The 27,030-nt window shown below is 42.0% G+C and overlaps 1 protein-coding gene and 1 pseudogene across 1 annotated transcript in view; one reads left to right on the plus strand and one right to left on the minus strand.

The window, feature by feature from the left end:
• The first annotated feature begins 800 nt into the window (after nucleotides 1-800).
• Spag17 (sperm associated antigen 17) overlaps nucleotides 801-27,030 on the plus strand; it is a 214,246-nt gene continuing 188,016 nt past the window's right edge. Inside the window, exon 1 of the mRNA XM_055628204.1 lies at nucleotides 801-887. Coding sequence (XP_055484179.1) covers nucleotides 801-887 — 87 coding nt within the window. The remainder of the gene's footprint in view (nucleotides 888-27,030) is intronic.
• LOC129691991 (high mobility group protein B1-like) lies at nucleotides 25,510-26,086 on the minus strand (annotated as a pseudogene).

Below are 27,030 nucleotides of genomic sequence, written 5' to 3' on the forward strand. Positions count from 1 at the left end.
TGGGGGGGGGGGGGGGGGGGGGGGGCGGGGGGGGGGGGGGGGGGGCTCTTTGTCCCTGCTTGTCCATTAAAGCAAAGGTTCTAAACCTGTGGGTCACAGCCCCTTTGGCAAACCTCTGTCTCCAACAACATTTACATTACAATCCGTAACAGTAGCAAAATTACAGTTCCGAAGTAGCAATGGAAATAGTTTAAGGGCGGGGGTCACCACAACCTGACGGACTGTATTAAAAGGTGACAGCATTAAGAAGGTTGAGAACCACTGCTTTAAGGCAACTAGGGCGGTTTAGGTAGAGTAGTTAAAGAAATACTGAGACCAGGGGTGAGGTGAGGAGGAGCAATTCAGCTCCTTTTGTACAAGTGTCCCGCAGATTAGAGGTTGAAAACCACCTGACTAGGCTGTCATTTTCTTTGCGAGGTTGGCAGGGCCAAAGAAATCTTAGTGGAGGAAGCCTGGAGGAGTAATTTTTACTTTCTGCACATTGTTTATTCGGACCAGACTCTGCTCCCAAGAGAAGTGGAGAGTGGAAGCGGATAAAAGAAATTAGTAGGCTAGCTCGTCCCGTTGGAAAACCTTCAAATTTACCCCGGGATTCGTGGAGTTTGGCACATAGCGGCGGCACCTGGGAAACTCTGCTACTATGGAAACGGAAGCGGTTGACCAGAGGGGTCAGGAACGGGTTTGGGGGAAGGGAGCGGATCCGTTCAGGAACTGGGCGTGGTCTCGGTTACCAAGGCGTCAGGGACGCTCAGGCCTTGCCTCAGCCCAGTTTTGAAGCCAATGCACCTCCCATCCTTCGCATGGCACCCAAGAAGGAGAAAGTCACTTCCGTGGGCTCAAATGCTAAGATTTGGGAACCCTCGCTCATAGCTGCACCCTGGAACCAGGTGAGCCCTGCCTGCCTCACAGGTCCCCTCGGCCCAGGCACGGAGAGGAAGGAACACTCTCTGCTCAGTACTGCTCTCTCAGGTCCCCCTACACTTCTCAAATCACCCAGGGTGTCTGGGCATGGGTGGTGAACAAAGGGATTGCGGTTGTAGCTCAGCGGTGGTGCTGAGGAAGGCTCTAGGTTCAACTGGCCTCACCAGAAGAAAAACAAGACAGGAATGGACTCTGTCCTGCAATTTCCAAAGGGGGTGACTGTGTGAGGAGGATAAGACGTGCCATTATGACTCTTCAGGCCCCTTTTCTGGGAGGGCTTCCAGACGCTGTGTCCCAGTTGTGTCGAATCGGTCATCCTCCAGAACTGTTTCCTTCCTAATAGGCTGCTAATCATCTGTGGCCCCGCCCACAGCAATATCCTAATAAATGCTGGATGTGAACAGGCAGGACCCAGGAAGATAACCTGGAAAGAAAATGTAATGGCTTGCCTGTTTTGTTTTCTGTTTCTTTTATGAATAGTTACAATCAAGGGCCATTTGGAGAGGAAAGGGTTTGTTTGGTCTTAATGCTACAGTCCATCACTGAGGGAAGTCCGGGCCCTGAAGGAATTCTGCTCTCTGACTCTGCCTCGTGTTCAGCTAGCTTTTTTTTTTTTTTTTTTTTTTTTTTTTGACAACAGCTGTCTACCTGCCTAGGGATAGTGTCTCCTACAATGGGTTGGGCACTCCTCTGTCAATCAGTAGTCACGACTGTGTCACACAGACATAGGTGCAGGCCCCACTGAGACTCTCATTTGAGACTCTCAGATGGCTCTAGGCTGTGTCACATTGGTAGTTGAAACAAGTACAGACATACTCCATGCCACTGAATCAGACATTTTTATCTGGGGCTGGAAAGAAGGCTCAGTGTTTAAGAGCACTTGTTGATCTTGCAGAGGACCAAAGTTTCATTCCCAAAACCCACATGGTACCTCATAAGTGTCTGTAACTCCAGTTCCAATGGACCCTACACTATTGTGGCATCTGTGGGCATCAGGCATGTATATGGTGTATCTATGCAGGCAAAACACAGGCAAAATATATATACATAAAACGCTCATACATATAAAATACATATTACAGAAAACAAAACAAGGCAATTACATAAGAACATTTTCTTCTAGGGCCCTTTCTATTTTTACAGATTGTCCTCCTGGGTCCTGATTGTTAACCCTTATCATTTATTAAAATAATATTGTGGGCAGGGCTACAGATGACTTGACGAGAGAGCACTCACACAAGAACAGGAAGATTTAAAAAAAATAGATGAATATATTCATCCTTTTTGAAGGTATAGGAGATCAGAGGAGCTATCTATTCATTGCCCATTGCCACAAATGCACACAACAATCTATGACTCAAATCAGAGGGTCCAACTGCATATCGGTCCATCTTCCACTCATTCCTACCCACCTTCAGTGAGAAACCCAGGGGATGTGACCCCAGATGGTAGAAACCCATGTCTAGCCCAAGTAGAGATTTGGGAAGAGAAGGGCCATTTCTGGAAATTCCAGCCTGTCTTTGGAAACCTTTTGTAAGAGTGGAGAATGGTTTGGTTTGGTTTTCATTTTATATATGGGTGTCTGATTCACTAGAGAGTTTGTAGATAAGGAAAGTAAAATATACCTTGTGGTGCTCTCTGGGGAAATATTGCCCATTTATACTTATTGTCCAATGCAATTGTTTCTTTCTCTATGAAGGTAGCTCTATCTGATATGAAAGTAGTTAGTCCTAGTGAGTCCCATGTAAATAGCCTAACACAGCTGTTGCTGCTGTGACTTTGTGCATCGTTTGCTAAAACTCTTGTGCCTGTTTTCAATAACTTGAGGCATGAGGAGTGTCAACTCTGTAATCCCCAGTTTACGTTCACAAATTCTCAGAGATGTGTGTCAAATCACTGTGAAAAAGTGCCTCTCTCTTGCTTTTCCAAGTCTGAACTAGCCAAAATAATTTTCACCATTTTCTATGAGATGATATTGGTCAAGTTGGGCATGGAGTGAGTGTGTCTGCCTGAATTGTACACTGCTGAACCACAGGGTCGGGGGAGGCATGGAACTGTGTTAGCCTAGTGCTGCAAGCATGAAGCTGTAATTTTCCTCGCTGAACCGATCTTTCTTACTGTTTGAAAACATGAAATAATATTCAGCTTTCTTGATCCTGTTTGAACAATAGAGGTTCAATAAATCTTCTATACTGGTAGATATAACTGCAAGTCAGAGTTATATGTAGCTTTAGCCATGAACTAAATGAACTCAGTTTTCTTCACTTTGTTGGGATCCATGTTTTCTTATTGTTGGAAGAAGATGACTGTCTTCTACTTCCTCCCTTATTTTGTTAGCTTGGTTTTATGTCTGTAAAAGAGAAAATTCCCATGTTAACCGAGCATCCACTGCCTAAATTAATGTTCTAACCATGAGAGTAACCAACTCTCAATTTGGGTAAAGACAATGTGTGTGAATTATTGGTTGATAAGGTTTGGTAATGAGTTCTACATCTAGCATGTCTGAGCTATGCTATTGTTTTAATCCGTGAGTTTGTTATTCTTGTACAAGTGTGTGTGCTTGAGTGTGCATGTGCTAATGTGTGTATTGGGGTAGGCATGAAAGACAATGTGGCAATTCTCTGGTATTCCTAAAGACAAAGTTCTCAGATAACCTCACTGGAGAATCCCAATCAGTACAAGTTCTGGTCTCCCTTTGAGAGACCAGAGAGAAATTGCACTGGAATTTAGCAGAAGAAACAAGTTCACAGTTTGGTTCTGGTGAACTGACCTCATTTCCATATCTATATCTAGATCAATTGATTGATTGGCTGATTGATTGGGAAGCTTGCAATTCAAGCTGGAATTCTTAACAATTTTCAGTACATGTTAGTTATTTCTAAAACATAAAATGGTGACAAAGAATAGAAGGCATTCTATTAATAAGCACTAAGTGACTAGGGGAGATTGGAGGGCAGGAAGACAGATGCTTTCCTGACGCCCTTTAGTTCCCTCATCATATTAAGTCAGTCATTTAGAAACATCTCTCTAATAAATCCAATGCATGCCTTTCTTGACAGAGATTTGCTATTTATTTTAATAAGCCTCATTTTCCCATTTCTCTATACTTCCTCTGTTTAGTCAAAAACTGGGTATTTGGAAACTTGCAATCATTCCAAATTGGGCATGGAAGAGTTTAGTGCATTAAGACATACCCCAATCTTTGGTGATAATCCATGATTAAGTCTTAGGGTCTTCTCTGGCTGATCCTGGCCTCCATGCTAACTGGGTTTAAATTTGTAAGTTTTCATTTTCTTCCAAATATCCAACTGCTTTTAAACAGCTTCCCAGACAATCTCACAGCATCTTTCTCTTGAGGCCTTTGCTATTCTGTTGCATTCTCCTAGCCATAATCCCTTTCCCCAGGGACCTGTGGATCTTAATTCCCTTGAGGCTTTAATGCCTTCAAAGTGTATCACAGCCTCCTTCAACTTTGCTAGCCTGGGTGCACACTTCTCTGTCCTCCCTGGATAAGCTCTGGATCATAGATATAATCAGTTCCTCTTACAACCTACAGAAAGATTCAAATAGAAGTAAGTTCCACCCTGCTCTGCTGGAAAGGAACTTGGATGTAGCATCCTGACCATTCCACATCCACACCACGCAATTCATCAAACGAGAATAAAAGCACCTGAGAAACTCCTTGCTTACCACTGCTTAATTTGTTGCAGTAGATCTTTAATTTCAATAACTAGATTTTCTCAAGGGTTATTTTAATTTTGAGCTTTTTTTCTTTCCATTGTTGTTGTTTGATGTTATTGTGTTGAAAAGAGGTACTGAGGCTTCCTACTCTGCTGTTTTGATAATTTTACTTTGATTTAAGATATTTTTAACACAGTTCCATTTTTTTTCCCCTCTGTTTCTTTCTTGCCTGACCTAGAGCATGCGATGCTGGGAGAAGAGAAATGAATGGCAGCTTTATTCATGACACTTTATGAGATGTTTACAGATTTTTTTTTCAAAGAACACAAGCATTCCTTATAAAAGCTTTTGGGCTACCCTCTGAACAGTGCCCATGGCTTCAGGGTGCCTGGGACATAGATTTCTATTGGAATTTTGTACTCGAGTCAAAACTTCTGCACCAATACAAAGAAAACTGAAGGGCTATTAACAAACTGGGAAAAAGAGCTCTTTGTTTTTGTTAAGATATTATGTACTTTTCTCCTAAAGGTGTTCATCAGACTACCAGGACTTGCTGGAGATTTCAGCTGCTTGGGGTATCTCACAGGTAGAATTTGGTTCAGAATTTTGTGAATTACAATAGTTGAATTCGTTTATATTTTACCATTATCTGAGGGGAGAATGTCTTTTCATTTGTCCCTAATTTAAAGCATCATTTTTAATCTATAGCTAAGGGCAGGCATAACATCCACAACTGCCTATTGACAGGACAGCTAGTCTTTTACAGTGATCAATCACACCAAATACTCACAAGGTTGTAGAGACCCATACACCCCTTTACCTACACAAAGTCTCTGCTCCCACAGTCATTGATTTCACTGTGGAATGATTTCTGGCCCAAAATGTCCCAGTTAAAAGACAAGGCTCACTTACTGCCATTTATCTAATGATTGTCGCTATTTTTTTATTCACCCTTTAATTTTTCTTTAATATAAATATTTAAAAATATTTAGAAACACCTAACCTATTGATCAGTCCTTCCTACGACACAAACGCCTTCTAGCTTCTATAGTTTCTTTCTCTGTGTGTGCTCATCCTCTTTATTTTCAAATAAGTAATACTACTCTAGCCACCACCCCTCTCCAAACACTTAAAAATAACAGGATGCTGGATTGTCTTCTTCTGTGGCCTGGTAAGGCTGCTCCCCCCTCAGGGAAGGAGAGGAGGACCTCCCCTATCAGTGGATGTGGGGAGAAGCATGCATGAAGAAAGGGGAGGTAGGGTGAGATCGGGAGGGGAGGAGGGAGGGGCTTATGGGGGATACAAAATGAATAAAGTGTAATTAATAATAATAATAATAATAATAATAATAAAAGAAAAAAAGACTCAGGCTTAGTCCACCTTGTTAAAAATAAATAAATAAATAAATAAATAAATAAATAAGTAAATAAATAAATAAATAAATAAATAAATAGCAGGATGCATGATACGGTCTTTTTTTTTTTCAGTTACATTTTTTTTTATTTTATTTTTCTTTTTAGTTACATTTTGTTAACTCTGTGTCCCAGCTGTATCCCGCTCCCTCATTCCCTCCCCCTCCCCAACTCCCTCCCTGGTCTCCTCCCTGCCTCTTTCCAAGTCCACTGATAGGGGAGGACCTCCTCCCCTTTCATCTGACCCTGTTTTATCAGGTATCTTCAGGGCTGGCTGCAAAGTCCTCCTCTGTGGCCTAACAGACTGCTCTTCCCCTGGGGGGGGGGGGGTGTCAAACAGCCTGCCCTTGAGATCCTGTTAGAAATAGTCCGTGTTCCCCTTACTTTGGAAAACTGCTTGGTTACTGAGCTACCACAGGCCACATCCGAGCAGAAGTTCTAGGTTTTATCCATAGATGGTCCTTGGTTGAGTGTCAGTCTCAGAAAAGACCCTGTGCCCAGATATATTTGGTCCTTGTAGAGCTCCTATCCTTTCCATATCATACTAACTTCCCTTCTTTCATATGATTCCCTGCACTCTGCCGAGGGTTTGGTTATGAGTCTTAGTGTCTGCTTTGAAACACTGCTAGGTAGAGTCTTTCAGATGCCTTTTGTGGTAGACTCCTGTCATAAGCTCAATGCACATCCCATTTGTCTTTCTAAATGAGGATTAATCACCTTCGCCTGTGTCCACTTTCTTGATTATCTTCTTTAGGTGTGTAGATTTCATTATGTTTATCATATCTTGTAGGTCTATATAAGCGAGTATATACCAAGTTTGTCTTTCTTTTTCTGGGATACTTCACTCAGAATGATCTTTTCTAGATCCCACCACTTGCCTGCAAATTTCATGATTTCCTCCCTTTTGATTGCTGAGTAGTATTCCATTGTGTAAAAATACCACAATTTCTGTATCCATTCCTCCGTTGATGGACATCTGGGTTGTTTCCAAGTTCTGGCTATTACAAATAAAGCTGCTACGAACATGGTTGAACAAATGTCCTTGTTGTGTACTTGAGCAAACTTTGGGTATATACCTAGGAGTGGTATAGCTGGGTCTTGAGGTAGCACTACTCCTAGTTGTCTGAGAAAGCGCCAGATTGACTTCCAGAGTGGTTGAACCAGTTTACATTCCCACCAGCAGTGGAGGAGGGTTCCCTTTTCTCCACAACCTCTCCAGCATGTGCTATCACTTGAGTTTTTCATCTTGGCCATTCTGATGGGTGTAAGGTGAAATCTCAGGGTCGTTTTGATTTGCATTTCCCTAATGGCTAATGAGGTTGAGCATTTCTTTAAGTGTTTCTCTGCCATTCGATGTTCCTCTTTCGAGAATTCTCTATTTAACTCTGTTCCCCATTTTTTAAGTGGATTACTTGGTTTGTTGCTTTTCTGCTTCTTTAGTTCTTTATATATACTGGATATTAGCCCTCTGTCAGATAAAGGGTTAGTGAAGATTCTTTCCCAATCTGTAGGCTGTCTATTTGTTTTGATGACAGTGTCTTTTGCTTTACAGAAGCTTTTCAGTTTCATGAGGTCCCATTTATTGATTGTTGCTCTTAGAGCCTGTGCTGTTGGTGTTCTGTTCAGGAAGTTGTCTCCTGTGCCAATGAGTTCTAGGCTGTTTCCCACTTTTTTTTCCAACTGATTTAGAGTATCTGGTTTTATGTTGAGTTCCTTGATCCACTTGGACTTTAGTTTTGTGCAGGGTGATAAATATGGATCTATTTTCATTTTTCTGCATGTAGACATCCAGTTGGTCCAGCACCATTTGTTGAAGATGCTGTCTTTTTTCCATTGAATGGATTTGGCTTCTTTGTCAAATATTGAGTATTCATAGGTGTGTGGGTTTATTTCTGGGTCTTCTATGCGATTCCATTGATCCTCCTTTCTGTTTCTATGTCAATACCATGCAGTTTTTATTACTGTTGCCCTGTAGTACAGCTTGAGATCGGGAATGGAGATACCTCCAGATGATCTGTTGTTGTATAGGATCGTTTTGGAGATTCTGGGTGTTTTGTTTCTCCATATGAAGCTGAGAATCTTTTTTTCAAGGTCTGTAAAGAATTGAGTTGGTATTTTGATGGGAATTGCATTGAATCTGTAGATTGCTTTTGGCAGGATGGCCATTTTCACAATGTTAATCCTACCAATCCATGAGCACGGGAGATCTTTCCATCTTCTGAGATCTTCTTCAATTTCTTTCTTCAAAGACTTGAAGTTTTTCTCAAACAGGTCTTTCACTTGCTTGGTTAGAGTCACACCAAGGTACTTTATATTATTAGTGGCTATTGTGAAGGGTGTTGTTTCCCTAATTTCTTTCTCAGCCTTTTTGTCTTTGGTATACAAGAGGGCTTCTGATTTTTTTGAGTTGATTTTGTATCCTGCCACTTTGCTGAAGGTGTTTATCAGCTGAAGAAGTTCTCTGGTTGAATCTTTGGGGTCGCTCATGTATACTATCATATCATCTGCAAATAGTGACACTTTGACCTCTTCCTTTCCGATTTGTATCCCCTTGATCTCCTTTAGTTGTCTTATTGCTCTGGCTAGGACTTCAAGTACAATGTTAAAGAGATATGGAGAGAGTGGGCAGCCTTGTCTTGTCCCTGATTTCAGTGGGATTGCTTTAAGTTTCTCTCCATTGAGTTTGATGTTGGCTATAGGCTTGCTGTATATTGCCTTTACTATCTTTAGGTATGTGCCTTGTATCCCTGATCTCTCCAAGACTTTAAACATAAATGGGTGTTGGACTTTGTCAAATGCTTTTTCAGCATCTAAAGAGATGATCATGTGGTTTTTCTCCTTCATTTTGTTTATGTGGTGGATTACATTGATGGATTTCCGTATGTTGAACCACCCTTGCATTCCTGGGATGAAGCCTACTTGGTCATGGTGGATGATATCTTTGATGTGTTCTTGGATTCGGTTTGCAAGTATTTTATTGAGTATTTTTGCATCAATGTTCATAAGAGAGATAGGTCTGAAGTTCTCTTTTTTGGTTGGATCTTTGTGTGGTTTAGGTATCAAAGTGACTATGGCTTCATAGAATGAGTTTGGTAGTGTTCCTTCTGTTTCTATTTTATGGAATAGTTGGAGGAGAATTGGTGTTAGTACTTCTTTGAAGGTCTTGTAGAATTCTGCGCTGAAGCCATCTGGTCCAGGGCTTTTTTTGGAGGGGAGACTGTTAATGACTGCTTCAATTTCCTTGGGAGATATAGGACTATTCAGTCTTTCTACCTGATCTTGACTTAATTTTGGTAGATGGAATCTGTCAAGAAAGTTATCCATTTCATTTAGATTTTCAAATTTTGTGCCATATAGGCTTTTGTAGTATGACCTAATAATCGTTTGGATTTCCTCAGTGTCTGTAGTTATGTCCCCATTTTCCTTTCTGATTTTGCTGATTTGTATGGTTTCTCTCTGCTTTTTAGTTAGTTTAGCTAAGGGTTTGTCTATCTTGTTGATTTTCTCAAAGAACCAGCTTTTTGTTTCATTGATTCTTTGGATAATTTTATTTGTTTCTAATTGATTGATTTCTGCCCTTAGTTTGATTATTTCCAGCCGTCTGCTCCTCTTGGGTGTATCTGCTTCTTTTTTTTCTAGGTTTTTCAGTTGGGCCATTAAGTTGTTTGTATGTGATGTTACGGATTTCTTCTTGTAGGCACTTAGTGCTATAAATTTTCCTCTGAGCACTGCTTTCAATGTGTCCCATAAATTTGGGTATGTTGTGCCTTCATTTTCATTGAATTCTAGAAAGTCTTTAATTTCTTTCTTTATTTCTTCCTTGACCCAGCTGTCATTGAGTAGTAAGTTGTTCAGTTTCCATGTGCGTGTCGGCTTTTTGTTGTTTCTGTTGTTGTTGATGTCCAGCTTTAGTCCATGGTGGTCAGATAGTATACAAGGGATTATTTCAATCCTTTTGTATCTGTTGAGGCTTGCTTTGTGACCAACTATATGGTCTATTTTGGAGAAGGTTCCATGTGGTGCTGAAAAGAAGGTGTACTCTTTTGAGTTTGGGTGAAAAGATCTGTAGACGTCTATTAGGTCCATTTGATTTAGGGATTCTGTGAGTGCTTTTATTTCCCTATTTGGTGTCTGTCTGGTTGATCTGTCCCTTGATGAGAGTGGGGTGTTGAAGTCTCCCACTATTAAGGTATTAGGATCAATGTATGATTTAAGCTTTAATATTGTTTCATTTACGAATGTAGGTGCTCTTGTATTTGGGGCATAGATATTCAAAATTGTGATGTCCTCTTGTTGGATTTTTCCTTTGATGAGAATATAGTGGCCCTCCTTATCTTTTTTGATTAACTTCGGATAAAAGTCTATTTTATTACATATTAGGATGGCTACTCCAGCTTGTTTTCTGGAACCATTTGCTTGAAAACATTTTTCCAGCCCTTTACTCTGAGGTAGTGTTTATCTTTGTTGCATAGGTGTGTTTCTTGGATGCAACAGAATGTTGGGTCCTATTTCCGTAACCATCCTGTTAGCCTGTGTCTTTTTATTGGTGAGTTGAGTCCATTAATATTGATAGATAATATTGACCAATGCATGTTAGTTCCTTTTGTAATGGAGTCGATGATCTTACCTTGTTTCATTGCTTGTTTTCTTTTCATTTTTGTTGGGATATTATCTGTATGCCCTGTTTTCTTGGGTGAATTCGTTTTCGTTGGATTGGAGTTTTCCTTCTAGTATCTTCTGTAGGGTTGGTTTGCTGTATAGATATTGCGTAAATTTAGTTTTGTCATGGAATATTTTGTTTTCTCCATCTATGTTGATTGAAAGCTTTGCAGGGTATAGTAGTCTGGGTTGACATTTGTGATCTTTTAGAGTCTCCATGATGCTTGCCCAGGCCCTTCTGGCTTTCATAGTTTCTGATGAGAAGTCTGGTGTGATTCTGATAGGTCTACCTTCATATGTTACTTGGCCTTTTTCCCTTGCTGCTTTTAATATCTTTTCTTTGTTCTGTAGATTTAGTGTTTTGACTATGATGTGACGTGATGTGTTTCTTTTCTGGTCTAGTCTATTTGGTGTTCTGTAGGCCTCTTGTATATTTATGGACATCTCTTTCTTTAAGTTGGGAAAATTTTCTTCTATGATTTTCTTGAAAATATTTTCTGGACCTTGGAGCCTGGAGTCTTCTTTTTCATCAATTCCTATTATTCTTAGATTTTGTCTTTTCATAGCATCCTTGATTTCTTGGATATTTTGTGATTGGAATTTTTCTGATTTTACTTTTTCTTTGAGAGAAGTATCAATTTCTGCAAGTGTGTCTTCAGCTCCAGAGATTCTCTCTTCCATCTCTTGTATTCTGTTGGTGATGCTTACTTTTGTGGTTCCTGATCTTTTCTCCAAGTTCTCTAGCTCAAGAGTTTTCTCATTTTGTGTTTTCTTTATTGATTCTAATTCTATTTTCATGCCTTGCACCATTTCTTTCATGTGTTTGAATTTGGATTCCTGTCTCTCTACAATGGACTCTATTTCTTTGTTCATTTCCTTTTTGTATGCCACTAATTTTTTCTCTACTTGTGCCTCTATTTGTTTGGCTATGTTTGCCTGTGTTTCTTTAAGGGTTTTGTCTATTTCTTCTTTCTTTACCTCCAATTGACTTGCCAACTCTTTGAAAGATTTGTTCATTTCCTCCTTATGAGCCTCAAATAATTGAGCAAGCATGGCTTTAAGGTCATTTTCCTGTGCTTCTGATGAATTGGAGTATCCATCGATTTTGGGGTTTGCTGGTGAAGTCATGATGTCCTGATTTATGTTGGAAGTGTTCTTTCGCCTAACCCTGGCCATTGGCTTATCTGAGACCTTCCCTGTTTGTTTTTGGATTCTGCCGATCAGACTGGTTCTGTCTCTCTCTCGAGTCTGGAGAATTCTTCAGGAAGTTGAGAGAGGTCCCGTGTCCTAAGCGTGTGCTGAGGACTAGCTGTACCTGTGGGAGGAAAGTACGCAGGCGCAAACAGAGGCAAATGCAAGCGTGCATGCGTGTGTATATGTGTGTGTGTGTGTAAGTGTGGGCGTGTGTCTCGAGGGACAGAGTGATGGCTAATGTTGAACCCTTGAGTGTGTGGGAGGGGCTCTGCAATGTATATGTCACAGGCGCTAGTGATGATCGCAGCGCAATTTCTGGCATTAACTGCCTTAACTCCTCAATTAGACCCACAGAGCAGGAACTTCAATGTTCCAAGTGCCCCTCTGTTTCCCAAAGTGGGTATATGGGTGGGAGGGGGTTCGATGCCTGGCTTCTGTTTTAGAAGGACCCAGGATCAGTGGAGCTGCAGATTCTCAAGGGTGCACTCACTTACAGGCAGGTCACTTGGCAGAGATCGGGGTATCTGGGCTCTCTGCTCTCTGGTTTGGCCCTGCTTCTTTGATGTGCTCCGCCAGTTCTGTGCTGTTGTCACTGCCAGGTTATGAGGTCTTGCTGCAGCTGGAGATTTCAGGGTGGTCACGTCAGTAGGAATCGGGGTAACCAGCCTTTCTGTTCTCTGGTTTGGCCCTGGTTAGTCTTAAACTGGAGGGCTGATGTGCCCCACCAGCTCAGTGCTGCTCCGCCGCCAGGTTAGAAAGTCCCGCTGTAACTGGAGACTGGGTTGCTAGTCCAGATGCTTTCTGGGAAGTCCTGGGGTCTCTTTACTGTGCTCTCCAAGCTTCGGAGGCCCAGCGCCTGGTGTGTCTAGCTAGTGTGGCATTTCTGCCTGGTTTTGGTGGGTATATAGCGTATTCTCTGTCACTGTGGGATTGGGCGGGCCGTACCGTCAGTGATGGCGCTCCTGCGGAGCTAGTATGGCGTCTAGCAGACTCGGGCCCTGGGAGGATGGTGCAGCCGCCACGCGAATCTGGGGCTCCGAGACACAGTACTGCTGGCCTTTGCCGATAAAGGGCTTGGGGCTCCGCCTCAGTGGCTGCAGGCCCCAGGCAGTTAGGTCTGCGCTGAGAAAGGCCAGTCTGCTGTGCCGAGGAGAAGGGAGGTCTGGGGGAGGGGAGTGCCGAGAGATCAAAGGATCGTTTCTCACCTTCCCCAAACAAGTCCCTGGGTGACCCGAGACCAAGGTTTTCACCTCCTGCGATGTTCCCTGTTGTTTAGAAAGTCTCTCCGTTGTTTCCCTGGCTTCAGAAGTTCTTCCACTCATCAACTCAGAACTTTATCTCTTCCACAGCTCGGAAACTGTGTGTGCTAGTCGCCATCTTGGCTCCGCCGCATGATACGGTCTTAAGTCCACACTCCTCCCTAATAGAGGTAACTCCAAGCTGTGATGAGAGCAAAGTTTTTGATAGAACTTGCAATTAGAAAGCAAAATTTTACATTTAATCTCTTATGTCAACCCCTATAGAATTACTACAAGGTGGCCATTGCTAGGGTAGAATGGTTGTTTAAGGAATGGCTGCTGGAGCCCATTTGATGAGTACTCAAACTTGAGATCAAAGTGTTCCTCAAAGCAAAGAACTCTAAAAGGCACACTGGATTTGTCCGAAACATCAGCCTTCCTCTTGTCCTCTGAGTTCTCTCTTGCCGTGCATTTTATTTGGATGAAGCGCTTGGCTTCTCCCTGGAGCTGGTGACTGGAACCGCTTGACTATGTTCCTTGGGATTTCTGTCTGTGGGATACATATTTTTTATTAGGAAAGCTGTTTCTTATTTCCAAAAGGGTGTAGGAAAATAGTCCTTTGGCTTCCTGAAAGTGTGCGGCCCTCTCTGGTCGCACAACTCAAACTGGGCTCCAAACGCCTCCGGCCTTCAACTCCCCGTTTCTGTTCTGGCACTTTTGGTCTTCCAGTGACCAGTGACTGGTTCGAGTACTAATGACATGTGCTCATCTGGAGTCACTGGTCTTGTTACACACTCAGGGGCCCATGTTTAGTCTCTGAGTACTCTTGGGCTTTCCTGACATTCTCCTCCATCCATTGCTGCTTCTCCGTTCTCATGTCTTCACTACAGCCCAACCCCAGGCCTTTAGATCCTGAATTTTTAAAAGAGCTCCAATCCCTACTCAACATAGGACCAACTCACTCTATTCATTAAGCCCATTTTTAACCTTATCTTTCCTAAATGCTGTGAACACCATGTAATTCCCGCCCCGAAAGTACCATTGACTGTCACTAATCCACCTGCTTCCTTCAGCCCTCTCATCTGCTACAACTAACCTTGAAATGGAATTGATGTGGGTAAGATAGTGTCCTCACAGCACATACCCATAAAGAAGGTGACAAGAGGCTGGAGTAAGCTCAACTCTAGGACAAGACACACAGATGTTGACTCCCATTTCTCAAGCAGTGGAATAAATGACCTAGAACATATTTCTACTGTCTCTGAACCTTTTTTCCCTATATGAACACAACAACATTTTAAAGTCTTGTTATGAATATTAAAAAATGCTATTTTAGAAGCATATCTATAGCATGTAGCAGTTAGTCTTCAGTAAATGTGTTAATTCCCCACCCCTCCTGCTCTCACTCATATCTGTCTCCTTGGTCAAAATGAATCTCCATGTCCCACAACTGGTCTTATCTATTATTTGCAGCCTTCCCCCACACTAAGCTTTTTTTTCTCATTAATTTAGATATTTAATCTCTTTACAGCCTGATTGCAGACCCCTCTCTTCTTTCCTCCCAGTCCCACACACACACACCCATCTCCCACCCTCCCTCCTCTTCTCATAGAAGTGTATGTACCAGCTCACTCTTGCACATCTAGTTGCTTCAGGGTGAAGCACTTCCCCTTCCACTTGAGGCTGGACAAGGCAGGCAGCTATGGAAAGGGATGAAAAGGCAGGCAACAGAGTCAGAGACAGCCTCTACTCCAATTGTTAGAAGACCCACTGTGAATAGGAGTGGGGACCAGGAGTGGGGAGAGTGAGGGTTTGGGGAGAAGAGTGGGAGAACCAAAATCAGTGTGTGTGGTGGTGGGGGTTGTCTCCAGGAAGGAGGAGGCCAAGTTAGATGACCAAGACGCACATCTGCAACACATGTATACAATCCCTAGGTCCAGTCATGTGTGCTCCTCAGTTGGTGGCTCAGTGTCTGTGCTTCCTCTTCTTGTGGTGTCCCTAAGCCCTCTAGCTCCCTCAATCTTTTCTCCCACTCTTCCACAAGACTCCCCAAGTTGTGCCTGTTGTTTGGCTGTGGGTCTCTGCATCTGTTTCCATCAGCTGCCAGATGAAGCCTCTCAAAAGACAGTTATGCTAGGCTCCTGTCTGCAAGCAGAGGAGAATATCATCAATAGTGTCGGGGTTGGCTCTCTGTATCAAGTTGGGACAGCAACTGGTTGGCCATTCCCTCGATCTCTGCTCCATCTTTATCCCCACACTTCAGGTAAGCAGGACAAGTTTTAGGTTGAAGGCTTTATAGGTGGCTTGGTGTCCCCCTAACTCCACTACAAGTCCCATATGGCTATAGGGGTGGCCACCTCAGGCTCCATATCCCCCGCTGCAAGGAGTCTCAGCTAAGGTCACCCCCATAAACTGCCAGAAGCATCCTCCTTCCGAGAGATGCCCTCCACTGACCTTTGCTCTTTCCCAGTCTTCTCCCCAAACAGTCATTCTCCCCCTCCTCTGGTCCACACCCCTATTCACCTCTTCACCCAACTCCCACCCAGTTTTCTTTCTCCATATAACTCAGATATCTATTTTATTTCACCTTCTGAGTGAGATGAAGCATCCTCCTGTGGACCGACCTTCCTTGTTACTTAGCTTCTTTGGGCCTGTAAATTATAGCATGGTTATCCTATGTTTTATGACTAAGACCCACTTATAAATGAGTATATATTATGTGTGTCTTTCCAGGTCTGGGTTACCTCACTCAAGATGATATTTCCTAGTTCCATCCATTTGTAACCTTTCTTCTTAAACAGTATTTATTTTTCTGGGCACAGTGGTACATGCCTGTAATCCTAGCACTCAGGGATGCAAACGCAGGAGGATTGCTATGAGTTCAAGGCCAGCCTGGGCTACAAAGTGAGTCCAGGACAACCAAGGTTACAAAGAGAAACACTGTCTTGAAAAACCAAAAAGAATGAAACAATGAGAGAGAGAGAGAGAAATGTAAGAAGAAAGGAAGGAAGGGACAAAGGAAGGGAGAAAATATTTATTTGTATTAATTTTAAATTATGTATATATGTGAGTCTATGTGTGAGTACATGCATATGAGTGCAGGTGCCCATGGAGGTTAAAAGAAGGTGTGAGATGCCCTAGAGCTGAGGGTGCAGGCAGTTTCGAGCTGCCCTGTATGAGCACTTTGACTGAACTTGGCTCCTCTGGAAGAGCAATATGCACTTTTAATCACCGAGCCATCTCTCCAGCTCTTTTATGCTTTTTTTTTAAAGGCACAGTGAACTTTTCTATGAACTTTATCTGACATGAGTTACAGAATACGCTATTTGGTATCATTTCATGTTTTATAGAACATAAGGAGTTAAGGAACCACATTTTACATCTTTATATACACTCTTACCATAATGAGCATAATTTTAGTGCACAGTACACACATAAATGATGAATTCCAAAATTTGCCCATTAATCTTGAAGTGCAGGGAAGCCTGTGTTATAGAAACCAGTACAAGTAGCAGACATAGAGTATGAGCTCTCAGAGCAGACAAGAGCTAGTGCTGGGGAAGAAGGATGCATGGGAGAGAACGTTCTCTAGAACATTCCACTCATGGTTGCTTCTCATTACCCCTCTGCTGAGGAATAATATTCTTCTCTCATTAAATGCAGGGACATAGCCAAAAGTCCAAGGCTCTCTGGAGCTATATAAAGAGAACTCAGACATCCAGGCTACATAGAAAGAGCCTGTCTGGGGTGGGAAATGTAGTTTAGTCAGTAGAGGGCTGGTCCCACAAACAAGAAGAGCTAAATTCAGATTTCCAGCATCCACCTAAAAATCTGGGCGTAGTGGTTCAGGTCTGTAATATCAGTGCTGAGGGAGCGGAGACAGGCAGACTCCTGGAGCTTGGTGGCTATCAGCCTAGCCAAATCAGTGAGCTCCAGGTGACAGAGGGAGACAGCCAGTGTTGTCTTCTGACCTATACGTGCACACACACCAACATCCACACATGAACACACGTAAATGTGCACAAACGTGTATACAGCGCGCACGCGCGCACACACACACACACACATACACACACACACAGATCCTGTCTCAAAAATAAAGCACATGCATTGCTGCAAGGCCACTGGATTGTGTTACTGTCCCCAAAAGAACCTCTCAACTTTCCATTCCACTCTGCAGAGACATTTGGCCTGCCAGCCAGAAAGCATGCTGGGAAAGTTCTCCAGAACATTTAGTTCACAGCCTCTCCTTATTGCACCTCAGTGGAGAAATAATATTTTTCTCTTATTAAATGTAGCCCAGTGACAATAGCTGAGTTGTGAGCATTTGGGAAACAGTAAAAAGCACTCCTGAAGTCTCGAACAAAGCCTGTAATTCTTGTAAAGGTTTGGAAAGTGGCATTGAGCTCAAGACAGGCGTTGCTGAAATCTTAATGCCCCAAATCTCTTACGTAAACAACATCATAGAATATATAATACCGGGATGATAATAAACCCAGTCTACGTAAGTCTTGAGGGGTAAATGTGCAATTGAATTGAAATGCTTGAAGCCATTATAAGTGTAGTTTATCAAAGAGGGAAACGTGTTTTATTGGTTAGAACCCTTAAGCAATTTCTGAGAGTCAGTGAAGCGGTTCCCCCCCCCCTTTTTTTGATCCTAAACAGTAAGCTATTTCTCATGTTAATGTGTATTTAAGACTTACTGGAAATACTCATAATATGAGCTGAAGACTGACGTCTGGCAGCAGGCGTATTTCTGAAATTGGGTTGGTTTTTACTACTATATTTTCTGAAATATGCCTTCATTGGTATTTACAAAACAAATTGCCAGTTCACACAAAGGTTGTTTTTATAAAAGCCAATGAAAACAACTGAGTTGCTAGGAAGAATGTTAAAAGGGAAATGGACTTTTCATAACCTCACATTATAATTTCTCCTTCTGGACAAAAATGTATTATTTGAAGGAGTTTGTAGCTGAAGGGAATTAGTATGTCAAGTTATCCCACTGAGATGTTATGTGTGATCATTTTTATTGCAAGTGAAAAAAGCATAAAATACAAGTTTTTTTAAAAAAGTAAGCATTGCCAGGGAGTTTGGCAACAACTTAGGAAAGTGCCGGTGAAGAAATGGTGGCTGTTGATCAGGGTTCACTCTGCCCATGGAAATGGTCACTGGCTCCCGGTTCCCAAGGTGTCCTGCCCAGTGTCCCTGGTCCAGCTTCCCGTGTAGCTTTTCTCTGCCCATCCATCTTATCTCCCCCTACTGGCGGAAAATGGCCTCCAGCCAACTGTTCCTCATCCACATCCTCTCCTGCAGGATGCAGAAAGCAGCCCGCCACACCTCACTGGCACTCACTGACTCATGTCCTTTCAGTAAACTTCAGTGGTTGGCACCTCTGTTAGTTACCTGTTTTCATCTGTTGCTCTGTAATTTTGGTATCACCCTCTGAATGCCTGTCTTCTCACACCACAGATTCCCAGACATCCCAGTCTCCTAATGCTTCAGGTTAGATCTCTCCTGGCTGCAGCGTCTAGTCGTGATGGCACATACCAGTCCTTCCTCCCAGGTGACCAACTGGATGAAAATATACTGATGGCTGGTTTCTATCATGGCCTTTTAGTCTTCTTAACTTTGAACTTGAAAGTCAGTTACAGCCTATAAGTCATGGTAACATCTTGAAGACGATCTCCAAATCTTAGTTATGACTGCAAGGCAATGATCACATCTCCCCCACTGACACTAAAACCATTGCCGAGCTGACTTAGGTCATCCAACACACAAGAAAAGCTACTTTGCTTAATATATAAGGCTCCATGCATTCAAATCCCAGCTGTGTGTAGTCCCCTGCAGTTCTGATATTTCCTGAGGTTGTTATTCATTATTCACCAAGACTGTAACAAGAGGTAAAAACCCTACTGCATCCCAAGTCCTCTTGCCTAGTCCATAATCAACTCTTCAGTCTCCGGTTGGCTCCACCATCTAAAATCTTTGCTCCCAGCACTGTCTCCCTGCTGTGCCTAACCCAAGGGACAGCCATTTTTTGCCCAAGCTACAAAATAGCCAAGACTATGACAGCTCTGTCTGTCCCCCACATGCTTTCTGCCTCAACCTCTAGTCTCCACAAAGTAACCACATGATCCTCCCATGTTTCTGGCTTCTCCTAACTTTGTTTCACCCTCTCACCTGCCCCACTGTAACCACACTGGCCTTTTGGCTGATCCTGAAGCCATCGGAAAACACAAGACTTCCTTGGAATTTGTTTTTCTGTGTCTAGAAGTTAAAAGAGACATGCTTGTTCACCCCTCCTCTGTCAGGCTCTGCTTCCTGGATGCCCTGTTGGAAGGACATACACCATAAATTGGATCATTATCTCACATACTGTTTTCCTGCCACGTGAGATCAAGCTCTGAGAGGGCAGGGGCTGGGTCTTTCGCTGGGGTCTGCTAGCTCTCTGCCTGGCTTGTGGAGGAGTCCAGATGTGTTTGCTGAATGAAGGGCTAGTACTGTTATGTGAGAAGGAATGCTTGGTGATGGCGTTGTTGCTATGTGAAATAGCAACTCAGTAAAATGTAAGACAGTGGAAGTACACTTAACCTATATAAATATGCATAGTTAGTATTTCTAATATAATTTTATAGATAAACTTCATATCCTTTCACTCTGTCTTTCTATGACTGTCCTACTCGATATGAAAAATCACCCCTGTGGCCCCAACATTAAAATGGCCAGCAATTCTTACCTGTTCTTTGCTTTTAACCCTTCAATCCTGCCTCACAATTTCTAACCAACACCGTTCCTGAAACCCCACAAAATATTTGAACAGCCATCCTATATCAATTAGGACATGCATAAAAACATAAATCAGTTCTCTAAGCTATATCTTGGTAAATGGCTTGTCCGATGATATGATTTTTAGTTCAATTTTCATCTAATTATTCTAATAACTTGAGAATCATGCTGATTTTTAGGAATGTTGGCATAGTCTTTGGTTGGCATGACTTTCCTTCCTTAACTCATGCACTTGTGTAAGAATGATGTGCTCCCAAGAGCATCACTGGGCTCAACCACAGCTTTCCCAGTGAACCAATAATCAATGATACTTGTGTGTAGTTCTCTATACCCAGGGCTCTTGTTGGTATTTTCAACATACTAAGAACTCTTCCAGTTTTTGCTAAACTTTTAGTATTATATTAAAAGCTTTGGTAGCCTTACTACTGTCTGAGATCTGGGCACTTGTGGTGTCTTTATTATCTTTACTATTAAGTAAACTATAAAATTCTTGGAACGTCACATTTAACTAACTTAATTTTTATGAATTAATGTTATGATTTGTATATTAAAATACAAATGTTACATGTGTAAAGTTTGTAGTGTGTAAATTTTAACTAACTGTACATATTTTGGTCACTCTTGCTTTCCCTGTGTTATGAACCACATTTGGGACTGAACACACTGAGATAGATTAGTCCGTTGTAGTGGGATAACAATGAACCTATTTCTATACAACTATTGAATAATGAAATAGAATTTCTTTTAGAATTGATATCTTGCTAGGCCACAGAGGAGGACTTTGCAGCCAGTCCTGAAATACCTGATAAACCAGGGTCAGTTGAAAGGGAAGGAGGACCTCCCCAATCAGTGAGTGGACTTAGAAAGGGGCAGGAAGGAGATGAGGGAGGAAGGGTGGGATTGGGAGGAAGTGAGGGAGTGGGATATAGCTGGGATACAAAGTTTATAAACTATAACTAATATTAAAAATTAAAAATAAAAAATAATTGATATCTTATTTTGTCTTATTTCAAAATATATTTTTACTTCCTTGTTTTTAAAGTATTTTCTCATCTTGCTTTATTGTTTAAGTTAGCATAAAGGCTTCATGGCAGCATGTTCATATATCTGCATTATTATACTTTGGTCTCATTTATGCCCCTTCCCTGACCCTCACAGCTGATTCCCTTCCTTTCCCCAGTTGCTCTTAACTTCCGCTTATCTACTACATGCATACTTCCTCTATTTCACACCTCTCTTAAAACCTCTTTCTCCCTTCTCATCATCCCCTTTTTAATTTCATGATTCTGACATCCACATAAATAAATAAATAAACAAACACACACACATACATACATACATACATACATACATACATACATACATATATGTACCCCCACACATTTTAAGTCTAAGTTCCTCACATGAGTGAAAACATGCAAAGTGTATTTTTCTTAGTCTGGCTCATTTCACTTAATGTAATGGTTTCCAGTTGCTTCCATCTTCCTGCAAATGTCATGATTTCATTTTTCCTCTGGGCTGTATAAAATTCCATTGCCTATAGGTATCACATTGTTTGGGTTTTTTTGTTTGTTTGTTTGTTTGTTTGCTTTTGTTTTTGTGAATGGGCATCTAGGTTGGTTCACTCCTGTAGCTGCTGTGAATTGTGCAGCAATAAACATGGACATGCGGATGCCACCATAGTCCCACTTTTCTCAACACGATCTCTTAAAGAAGCTTTCCTATGACGTGTGTTTGACAGCTTTATTGACAACTACGTGCCTGTAGCTGTGTGGGTTTGTTTCTGGCCCTCTCTGCCAACCCTCTGATCTTGCTGTCTGTTTTTGTGCTGCTGCAATGCAGTGCTGCTACCATGGCTTGGGATGAATGCTGTGATGCCTCCAACAATGTCCTCCGCTAAGATTTGCTTTGGCTAATTGAGATCTTTTGTGTTTTCATGTGAATTCTGGGATTTGTTTTCTTGTTCCAATGTCATTGGGACTATGATAAGGATGACATTGAATGTGTAGATTGCTTTTGGCAATACAGACAGTCTCATATGTTTATTTTATATATACATGAGTAAGGGGGTTCTTTCCACCTCCAGTTTCTTCTTCAATGTATCATATCTTCAGTGTATCATCTTCTTCAACTAAGTATCATAAAGTTCTTCCTCATCATATTTATTTCTAGATATTTTATTTTTCTGAAACTATTGGAATGCTTTCCATGCTGATTTTTCATATAATTTATTAGATTTTACATTTCCAATATTTCTATTTTTTAAATCACGGTTTTCTTGCTAAGTTTTTTCTTCTATGTTGCTGATTTTTTTTTCATCCAAATTAATGATTTTTAAAATTTTTTTCTGATTTTCATTCTGCGTTATTGACTTTTCCCTCTGGGTTCCGGATTGACTTCATCTACCTGTCCATTCATTCCTTTTTCTGTAACACGAAATTAATAAAGCAACAATTTTTTAACCTAACTAGTTGTCAAATAACTAACACAGAGAGACTATGGTTTATTTAATTGGCTTAAATGTACAATAACTGGGCATTATTATTCTGTTCTAATCCTCTAGGCTAATCTAGCTACCTCCCAGCCAACATCATCATAATACTTGCATTTATGGCCTTCTATGCTCCTGCTGCCCTCCCTCTTGTCCTTTTTACTCTCTCCTCCTAGTACCCGAATCCCTCTCTCCTGCTTGTCTCCTGACACCACTGGAATCGGAAGTTCCGCCCTATTCTATCTATTGCCCCAGTTCCAGGCGGCTGGCCAGCTTTTTATTTGGCAAGGCAGAGAATAAATGGTGAACAATTTTTACACAACCTTGAGACAAGAGATTCTTAGAATAAGCATTACAATGCCATGTCCATATTGAAACCAGACAGTGGAATAGAGAAATCAGCATTGGAATAACACAACGGTAAACTTTACACGGTGTGCAATAACGTTATGCCAGCATTTTTCAGGCCATTGATTAAAAATGGAAAATAAAAAGCAACCAGGCTCCCCAATACTGAAAAGTTAAAAAAACAAAACTTGATGAATAAGAATAGAAATTAAAAAATATTAAAATTTTAAAAGTTAAAAACATATCAAAATGTTTTTAAAGAAACAGGAAGGAGGAAACGAAGGTAAGAAATAAAAAGAAACTTAAGATCAAAAATATTGCTTGGGCTGGAGAGGTAGCTCAGCTGTTAAAGGCTAGGCTCACAACCAAAAAAATATTGTTTAAAAATAGAGTCATCTATTAAGTCACCAAAACAAAATGACTGCCTACAGATTGGGAAAGAATCTTCACCAACCCTTTATCTGACAGAGGGCTAATATCCAGAATATATAAAGAACTAAAGAAGCTGAAAAGCAGCAAACAAGTAATCCAATTAAAAAATGGGGAACAGAGCTAAACAAAGAACTGTCTGTAGAGGAATATCTAATGGCAGAGAAACATTTAAAGAAATGCTCAACGTCATTAGCCATTAGGTAAATACAAATCAAAACGACCCTGAGATTTCACTTTACACCCATCAGAATGGCCAAGATGAAAAACTCAAGTGACAACACACGCTGGAGAGGTTGTGGAGAAAATGGAACCCTCCTCCACTGCTGATGGGAATGTAAACTTATACAACCACTCTGGAAAGCAATCTGGTGCTTTCTCAAAACTAGGAATAGCGCTTTAAGATCCAGCCATACCACTCCTAGGCATGTTTCCAAAAGAGGCTCAAGTACACAAAAAGGACATTTGCTCAAACATGTTTGTAGCAGCTTTATTTGTAATAGCCAGAAGCTGGAAACAACCCAGATGCCCCTCAACTGAAGAATGGATGCAGAAATTGTGGTACATCTACACAATGAAGTATTACTCTGCAATGAAAATAAGAAAATCATGAAATTTGCAGGTAAATGGTGGGATGTGGAAAGGATCATCCTGAGTAAGCTGTCCCAGAAGCAGAAAGACACACACAGTATATACTCACTCATATAGACATATAACATAGGATAAACCTACTAAAAACTGTACATCTGAAGAAACTAATCAAGAGAGAGGATCCTGACTAAAATGCTCAATACCCATCCTGAAACGCAAAGAGGATGGACATCAAAAGAAGAAAAAAAACAGGAAACAACCTAGAATCCTGGCACAGAGGGCCTCTGAAAGGCTCTGCCCTGCAGATTATCAAAGCAGACACTGAGACTTATGGCCAACTGTTGGGCAGAGTGCATGGAATCTAATGTAAGAAGTGGGAAATAGTAAGATCTGGAGAGGACAGGAACCCCACAAGGAGAGCAACAGAACCAGAAAATTTGAACACAGGGGTCTTCCCAGAGACTCATACTCCAACCAACTACCATGCATGGAGATAACCTAGAACCCCTGCACAGATGTAGCCCATGGCAGTTTAGTGTCCAAGTGGGTTACATAGTAATGGGAAGAGGGACAGCCTCTGACATAATCTGACTGGCCTGCTCTTTGATCACCTCCCACTAAGGGGGGAGCAGCCTTACCAGGCCACAGAAAATGACAATGCAGCCACTCCTGATGTGATCTGATAGACTAAGATCAGAAGAAAGGAGAGGAGGACCTCCCTTATCAGTGGACTTGGGGAGGGGCATGCATGAAGAAGGGGGAGGGAGGGTGGGGCTGGAAGGGGAAGAGGGAGGGGCTTATGGGGGGATACAAAGTGTAATTAATAAAAATAAAATAAAATTTTAAAAAATGTGTGAAGAAGTATAACAAATAGCATTTGAAAAATTTAAATACAATGAAATAAAAAGCCTGCTAAATATCTGTAATAATTAGCCTTACCTATCAACTGGACACAACCTAGATGGTCCTAGGAAGTCTCAGTGAGTTTGTTGATGTTGGGTTGGGATTGTTGTAATTAAGTTAATTGATGTAGGACGACCCACCCCATTGTGGGTGGCACCATTCCCTAGGCAAAGGGTCCTGAACTGTATGAGAGGGCTGCAAGCAAGCAAGCACATATGTGCTCCTTGCTCTCTGCTCCTGACTAGTGATGTGATGTGGCCAGTTGTTTGACGATCCCACAGTGATGGACTGCCCCACAGTGATGGGCTGGAACGTGGGATTATAAGATGAAATAGACTGTTTCCCCTAAGTAATTTTTTTAAATTAAAAACCCGTATTTACTTAGAAGCATTCAGGATAGCAACAAAACAGCCGCTTTTTTTTTTTTTTTTTACTACAATTACAGAGTGGTACTCAATTACAGAACAACTATTATCTTCATATAAGCTGCATCAGAGACCACTGAAGATAAAAAAAGAACCAAAAAAGAAAAACAAACAAAATCCCCAAATATAACTAATTTGTGCTACGAACCAACAACCTGCTTTAAATTTCCATGCCAATTTACAACCCCGAGACTCTACCAGGCAAGGCTAATGGCCAACTGAATATGCCACCAGGACACGGCTATCTAAAGATACATTCGTTAGTGTGTTAACAGTCCAAAAAGAAAAAAAAAAAAAAAGACACTGTACAGTTTAAAAACAAACCTTACATAGTCTTACATTTCAAGTTTTTTCTTTAAAAGGAGTGAGTTGTGTTCAGGGGGATAAATGCTTTATAGACAAGGGGAAAAAACTGCTCTAGAACCAACTTAGTCATCTCCCTCTTCCTTCTTTTTCTTGCTCTTTTCGATCTTGACCACGCCCTCTTTTGCTGCATGGGGTTTTCCTTTAACTCTCTAGGCAGCAATATCCTTTTCGTATTTTTTACCCTTCAGCTTGGCAGCCGTCCTCTCTTGCGGATGTGCTTGTCATGGGCTGTGGCATTGTTCCACATCTAACCTAGCTTCTTCGCAACATCACTAAGGGACAAGCCAGGGTACTCTCCTTTGATTTTGGGGTGGTACTCAGAGCAGAACAAGAAGGCCAAAGGAGGCTTCTTGGGTGCGTTGGGGTCCTTGAACTATTTTTTGGTCTCCCCTTTTGTGGGGGATGTAGGTTTTCATTTCTCTTTCATAACAAGCCTTGTCAGCCTTTGCCCTGTCTTCAAGTCTCCCCTTTCCTTTAGCAAACATGTTCCACCTTCCGCTTTTCTGAGTGCTTCTTGGAGAACTCGGAGAAGCTGGCAGAAGCATCCGGATGCTCCTTCCTGTGCTCTTCCCAGCAGGTTTGCACAAAGAACGCATTTGAAGACATCCGTCTGGGGTTCTTAGGATCTCCTTTGCCCATGTTTAGTTGATTTTCGCCTGCGAAGCACCGAGTTGCCCAGTGCCCACCCAGCTCACGCTTGCCCCGGAGCTGTCTCTATGGAGATCAATGTACTGCTGTGACTATGAGAGCGGGAGCCAGATGCAGCCTCCTCCCTAAGTTACTTTTTGATAGGGTGTTTTAATCACATCAATAGAAAAGAGGCTAAAAGAGTATTTTTTAAAAAATCAAAAAGTAGATAGAGAAGCGTCTTTCTGGGTCCTTGAAGTGAGCGTTGCCAGGTATGTGGATGGAGGAGGCCAGGGTCAGTTAGACTGTGGCCTCCTCTTTCCCGCGGTTTCTGCTGTTGCTGAATCCGTTAGGCAAGTACCCGAGGGCTGGCTTCACCATGACAGTTCTCTGTGCCCCTGCAGCAATCCAGGGCTGAGCAGATTCTCAGACTTTGCTGAGACCCCAAACCATACCCTTTCTAGTAGCTGTCTTAGCTGAAGGCATCTCCCAAGTACACTAGAGAGTGTGGACAGTAGCCATAGCACTGAGATGTGTGCAGGTGGAAGACCTGACTTCATGCTAAGGGGATTTAACTACGGGTATCATGCACACTCCTGGTAATCCAGGACTGCTGGGTTTATAGCAGAGAATGACACTAAGTCATTGAAATTGATCACTACCAGTCTATCCAACACCAGGGAAGACACTGGAGACACAGCTCAGTTCACTGAGTGCCCGCCCCAGCAGCACTGAGTCCAGTGCTGAGCACCCACACAAAAGGCCCGAAGGATCCCTGGGCCTCCCTGACTGGACAGCCAGGCAACCAAGTCGGCAAACCCCAGGTCCCACTGAAAGACCCTCTCTTTTAAAAGCAAGGTGAGCAACCCCTGAGAACAGCATCCAGGGTTCAGCTCTGACATTTGCACACACACACACACACACACACACACACACACACACACACACACACACAC

Source organism: Psammomys obesus, unplaced genomic scaffold (genome assembly GCF_907164565.1).
Source record: "Psammomys obesus unplaced genomic scaffold, mPsaObe1.curated_primary_1811, whole genome shotgun sequence".
Taxonomy (NCBI): Eukaryota; Metazoa; Chordata; class Mammalia; order Rodentia; family Muridae; genus Psammomys; species Psammomys obesus.